Raw genomic sequence first — 6,000 nt, 5'->3', positions numbered from 1 at the left:
GTGTGTGTGTGTGTGTGTGTGTGTGTGTGTGTGTGTGTGTGTGTGTTGTGTGTGTGTGTGTGTGTGTTTGTGTGTGTTTGTGTGTGTGTGTGTTTGTGTGTGTGTTTGTGTGTGTGTGTGTTTGTGTGTGTTTGTGTTTGTGTGTGTGTGTGTGTGTGTTTTAGGTTTGTTTGTTTGTTTTTTTCATCTGTACCACCCCAAATAGTCTTACTATGGACTTGAATCTGACCTTTTTTTGGACGCATGTACATTGGAAAAATTCCACGGCAAGATTAGAAGGACATCTGAGATGGCATGCTACCCACCTGATGTCGTGGGCCACGCCTCCGGGTTACCACTGAGAGGGAGGCGGTAACTGGCATATTCATGCGGTTCTAAACAACAACAGCAGAGAGTGTTGGCCCAGGGGCACCTCGGGATTGACCAAGAGGAAACACACATTGCACAATGATAGGATCTTGTCGGTACAGTTGTCAGAAAAGGAAACTCCCACAGCAAAGGGCATAAAACCATCCCGGCCAGTCTGAGGCAGCTCAGTTCTGCAGCGTCAGAGAGAGCAGAGATAGGCCTGCTCCATACGCAGATGGGACCATGAACTCCAGCCATGGCTTTAGCCAGACCTACTCGGCCTCTGTCCACAGCCTTGGAGGCAGCTGGAGGAGGCCTGGGAGCGTCCCTAGGACCCCCAGCGTCCACGGAGGCGCAGGGGGTGTCCGCATCTCCCTTTCCTTCACTACACCAGGCTGCCTGCCTCCTGGAGGGTCTTGGGGGTCTGGAAGAGGCGGCCCCCTGCTAGGTGGAAATGGCAAGGCCACCATGCAGAACCTCAATGATCGCCTGGCCACCTACCTGGAGAAGGTGCGCGCTCTAGAGGAGGCCAACTCGAAGCTGGAAAGCCGCATCCTGCGGTGGCATCAGGAGAGAGAACCCGACAACAAAAAAGATTATTCCCAATATGAGGAAGACATCAGCCGCCTGCAGGATCAGGTAAGACACCGAGAGAACCTGCTGCTTGCCATGGTGCCGCTATACCAAGGGAGGCTAGGGGAGGGGCGGCGGGCCAGCGCACCTGACAGTTCCCAGGGGAAAATAGCAAAAGATCTCATTTCTCACATACTGTTCACATAAATCTTCTTTTTCTTCCTTCTCTCACATAAATCTTACTGCCATACCTTAAGTAAGGACTCGGGGAAACCGGTTTGTAAAATTAATTTCCTTTCTACAAGTGATGTGGGAAGGGAAGATAGTAAACATTTCAGAATTATTATAGACTATCTTTTAAAATGCAAACCTGCCTGGTTTTCTACACAGTTAAAAGAAGAAAAAAAAAAAAAGTAAGGCTTCGAAGTGTCAGGCAGCCAGTTACTGAGCAGGATCACTTAAGATCCAACAACGTCACCGAAATGATAAGAGCTGGTATGCAGGGTGCACCCTCCGTCCTCAAGGCACGGCAAAGGATTTACTTTCTGCTCCACCTCAGAGTCCTGGCGACAGTGTGACTCTCTATCAACAAAAGGCTGGCTTACAGTATTGTGCAAATCGTGCCTAAAAAGCGGTCACCCTCCACGGGCCGATATATCATTATGACATTCCTGGCTCTTTGTCTAGAAGCTGCTAAAAGACAAAGCTGGAAAAAAAAAAAAAAGACGAAACTGCATCTGAGAAAGGCATATTGCTAGAGGGGGAGATGATAAAATTAGAGTGAGCTTAAAAATTGGAGCGTTGGCATAGTTCTATGGAGATATGCTTTGAAAAAAAAAAGAACATGCTTTCAACCAAATGCCTAAAACATTAAGGTCCTACCTTCTGGGTACCTGGATACAAGTAGAGGGAGGGACAATCATCTCACAGCTGTGTTCTTAAAATTAGAAAACTTCCCTTTGTATGAAGGAGTTCCAGAAAAATCCCTCGAGAAGCATGCTTTAACCCACCCTGGAGAGGCCATCACAGGCTTCCAATAGGAAGACCATATTATTTCACAACACTCAGCCACCTTTGCTTGAATGTAGGAAGGACCAATCAAGATAACACAAATCTGTCCTTGTAATGACCCCTAATTATCGAATAATCGGCCTAATAACCGAGTGTGTAATTGCCTTAACTACAGAGTGCACGGTTGTCTCTCTGAAGAAAACAAGGTGACTCAACATCCTCATGGTGTTTTTTTCGTTTAATGAAGTTGCTTTGGTTTTAGAATGGAGGGAAAAGATGATGTCTGCAAACGGAAAGCCCGGAGTGTGACTCTCAAAAGAAATTCCAGCTTACACACCTGATCCAATACGCTAAGAGGAGAGAGAACTAAGAAGAGGGGAAAGGGGAAGGAAGCAGTTATTGAGCACTTTCTGTATGCCAAGCAATGTGGTGGGGGTTAGATATGCACATGTATGTAAGAAGACTTCCTGCCACGGTGGGGAGGATCTCCGTTGTCTGACTTAGTTCTCATAGGTCTGTTAGGACACTGAAGTTCAAGTCAGTGGAATAACCCCCCAAAGCCGGCAGCAGAGAGCAGAGGTGGGACGCTTACTCGGGTCTGGTTCCAATGGTCCAACTCGCCAGCCTCATACAAAGATGTGCTATTTGCAAGGATAGTGCAGAGGGCTGACAGGACTGCTCACACCACACACACACACACACACACACACACACACACACACACACACACACACAGAGTCACACTGTCACCAGCATCCTTTCGTTTTCACAGCTCAGGCAAGCAACTTCCAGGCCAGGAGACTGAAACCGGATACTTTCTTCACTTGTTTTCCAAAGTTCTTTAGAATGGCACAGAGACGATTTAAAAAAGGGGGGGGGGGTGTGGGTTCAACTATGATGAAGGGCAGCTAGCCCACTCTCCATGGGGCCAGAACTCAGGATTCTGGGACCAAATAGGTCAAAGTTCATGTTTCATCTTCTCTGGCATGGAAAAAGGGACTCTTGAAGGTTGGGGTTCTCCATATTCCCTGACACCCACCACTTACAGATGAGAAAACAGGTCCTAAGAGAGTCCCTCAATCCCCCCCGGGGCTAGCCGTTCCCTGGTCCTGATGACGCATTCTGAGTAAATGTGACGTTTCCCTCGTGTTACAGTTAAATGCTGCTCAAAAAAAAAAAAAAAAAAAAAAAAAAAAAAAAAAAAGTCTGTAAGAAATGTAGTTCAAAAAAAAAAAGGTAACCAAAACTTTTGAAACACAACCTTGGACATAGCAACAGGAGCATCACCTATCAAACTCCCTGATGCTTCCCAGTATTCAACGTTTGGGAGCATGGTCAAATCGCCTCTCCTCAGCAGGGGATTCCATACCTTGAAGCAATGACCCTCTGCTAGCACACCAACTAGATTTTCAAAGAATGAACACAGGGCAGGGCCTTGGGGAGACTCTAGGTTGTAATAACACAGCACACAGTTTAAAATCCACACCTCGTGTTTTACTTCCCAGTCCACCCCCATCCCTTTATGACTATGAAGGAGACCTCAGAAATAGCCGCTGCTGTATATTACCATGTTACATAAACCCGAACCGTGAGAAGAACAGTGTAAATACGAGCTGTGGGTGCTGGAGAGATGGCTCCGCTGTTAAGAGGACTTACTGCTCTTGCAAGGGGCCTGAGTTCAGTTCCCAGACCCTACAAGGTGGTCTCACAACTACCTGTAACTCCAATCCCGTGTGATTCAATGGCTTTTTTGTCCTTTGCAGGCTCCTGTGTGCACATGCTACACACACACATACACTCAGGCACATGAACATAAATGTGTAAATGCATATATACACTTACACATGTAGGTAGGAGAGAATTTTGGGTCTCATGTATCCGAGACTGGCTTTGAACTCACTATGTGCCCAAGGACAACCTTGAACTCCTGATCCTCCTGCCTTCACCTCTCTTGTACTGAGATTGCTAAACTGTGCCATCACACTCCATTTATGCAGCGCTGGGTATCGAACCCATGCTAGGCAAGCACTCTGTAAGCTGACCTTCATCACCAGTCTACCTGTGCCTTATGCTTAGTACACTGCAAGGCCTCACTCTCATGGACCATAAAGATGCTAGGTGGGGTGGGAGGGGCGGAGCTAGGGGTGGGAATTACATACCTGATGTGGGCTTCTCACTGGATACGATAAAGGATCCCTTTAACTTGGAAAAGCCAAATAAGTTCACTAGTGTCTCACTTCTCAGTTTCTGGTGTGTGCACTGCAAGGCTGCTAACTAGAGGAATGTCAAACAGCCTGGTAGAATAAGACGCATGGAAGGGAGAATACTGGTTTTGTTTGGTTTTTGGTTGGTTGGTTGGTTGGTTGGTTGGTTGGTTGGGTTTGTTTTTGTTTTTTAATACCATAAAGCAGCGCTGTGGACAGGAAGCCAGGAAGTACCTCTCTGGTACTTCAGGGCAGTTTCCACTTTTACAGCAAAGTTCAATGAACCTTTCTCAGTGCCTATAGTGGGACAAGTATGTGTGCAATATTATCTCATTTACTGTGTCTAACTCTTACTGTGCATTGGTGGGTAGCCATTGCTGTTGCTATTTTCATTATCATCATCGACGTTGTCGTCATTGTTATGGTCATCATCGTTGTTGTTGTTGTTGTTGTTGCTGTTGTTGTTGTTGTGTTTGGATGGAGAAACTGAGACTCAAATGTGCTCACCCAACTGGTGGGTGAAGACAGGACCCCAGCCCTGCTCTTTGAGTTCCAGACCCAGCGTTCCCCCTGACTTGTGAAGGGTGCTATTGTGCATTCACAGGACCAAATTCCAACCCATTGGTAAAGCTTTAAATAGGTCGAGAGTTTTTAAAAGGCACCTTTGTGTTAAGGGAGAGTTTTGCCCTAAGGAAAAAACCCCTCTCTAAATAAAGGAATTAGCTCTACAAATACAGTGGGAATGCCACAAGGTTCTGTCACACTCCAGCTGCGCTGCGAAGGCTTAAGAGCAGGGACCTCTGAGCTCACCTGTTTCCAATACAAACCCCTTATTGAACAAATGATGAGACCGAAGCAGAAGGGTGGAGTGACCGCCCAACCATGTGGCCAGGTCGGGAAGGAAGCCAGGCCAAAGAAACACAGGAGTCGGCTCTGGTGCAATGCTCCTTGCGAAAGTATTATTCTACCTTTACACACTGAGGAATGGACTCCGTTTTCCCAGAAGATTGTATGTGACACACATGAAATGTGGGCCCTTTCTCTAATCACAGCCTCTATACCCAATAACTCAAACACTTCCAGTGAGTCTTTTTTAATATAAATAAAGCTTACATAAGTATCTAGTGAGAGTCTTCGGCTGAAGGTTTTAATACTGTGGGAACTTCTCAATCAGCATTATTCGATAGTAAAGAATTCGCTCAGCTCGTGTTTTGACAGCTGTAATCAAAGCAATCTTGTCACAAACATATTACAAACAAATATATACACTTTTCAAAGGTTATATATGTGCTTCTAGTCACTCTGAGAAAAATAATAATAGTAATAATAATAATAATAATAATGACTGCTTTATATGAAAACCATTTGAAGTATACTTCAAATTAGCTCTCACACTGGAAACATGAGTGTGTTGCTGGTAAAAAAAAAAAATTATATCTATCTAAGGCAATAACTAGACTTTAGGAAAACTTACCTTGGAGTCACAATAAAAAAGGACACAGAAGCTGGGTGATGGCTCAGTGGGCGGGAGAAATTGCTGTACAGACATGAAGACCTGAGTTTGGATCCTCAACATTCATATCAAAGGCTAAGAATAATCATGTGTAACCTGTAACCCCAGCACTAATGGGGAGAAGTGGGAGACAGGAGGATTGCTGGGGGCTGCTAGGCACCATTCTAACTCCAGGGTCAGGGAGAGACCCTGTCTCAAAGGAATAAGGAGAACGATGATAGAGCAGAAAGAGGCCTTGAGGTCATCCTCTGTCCTTCTGGAGCACATGCATGGGCATCTGCATGCACACGCATGCGCACACACGCACACACGCGCACACACACATGCGCGCACACTCCTGTTTTTAACAAA

General features: G+C 45.9%; 1 protein-coding gene across 2 annotated transcripts in view; it reads left to right on the top strand.

Moving 5' to 3' along the window:
* Window positions 1-517: 517 nt before the first annotated feature.
* The window catches only part of Krt23 (keratin 23), a 30,170-nt gene continuing 24,687 nt past the window's right edge, over window positions 518-6,000 (top strand). Inside the window, exon 1 of one of the 2 annotated variants that reach the window (XM_051158532.1) lies at window positions 518-987. In XM_051158532.1, the coding sequence (XP_051014489.1) occupies window positions 592-987 (396 nt within the window). In that variant the 5' untranslated portion in view covers window positions 518-591. The remainder of the gene's footprint in view (window positions 988-6,000) is intronic. The other variant, XM_051158533.1, reaches the window with a different exon arrangement.

This window comes from Acomys russatus, chromosome 16, assembly GCF_903995435.1.
Source record: "Acomys russatus chromosome 16, mAcoRus1.1, whole genome shotgun sequence".
Classification (NCBI taxonomy): domain Eukaryota; kingdom Metazoa; phylum Chordata; class Mammalia; order Rodentia; family Muridae; genus Acomys; species Acomys russatus.
Note: the sequence above shows the minus strand (reverse complement) of the source record. Positions and strands in the feature narration are given on the sequence as shown.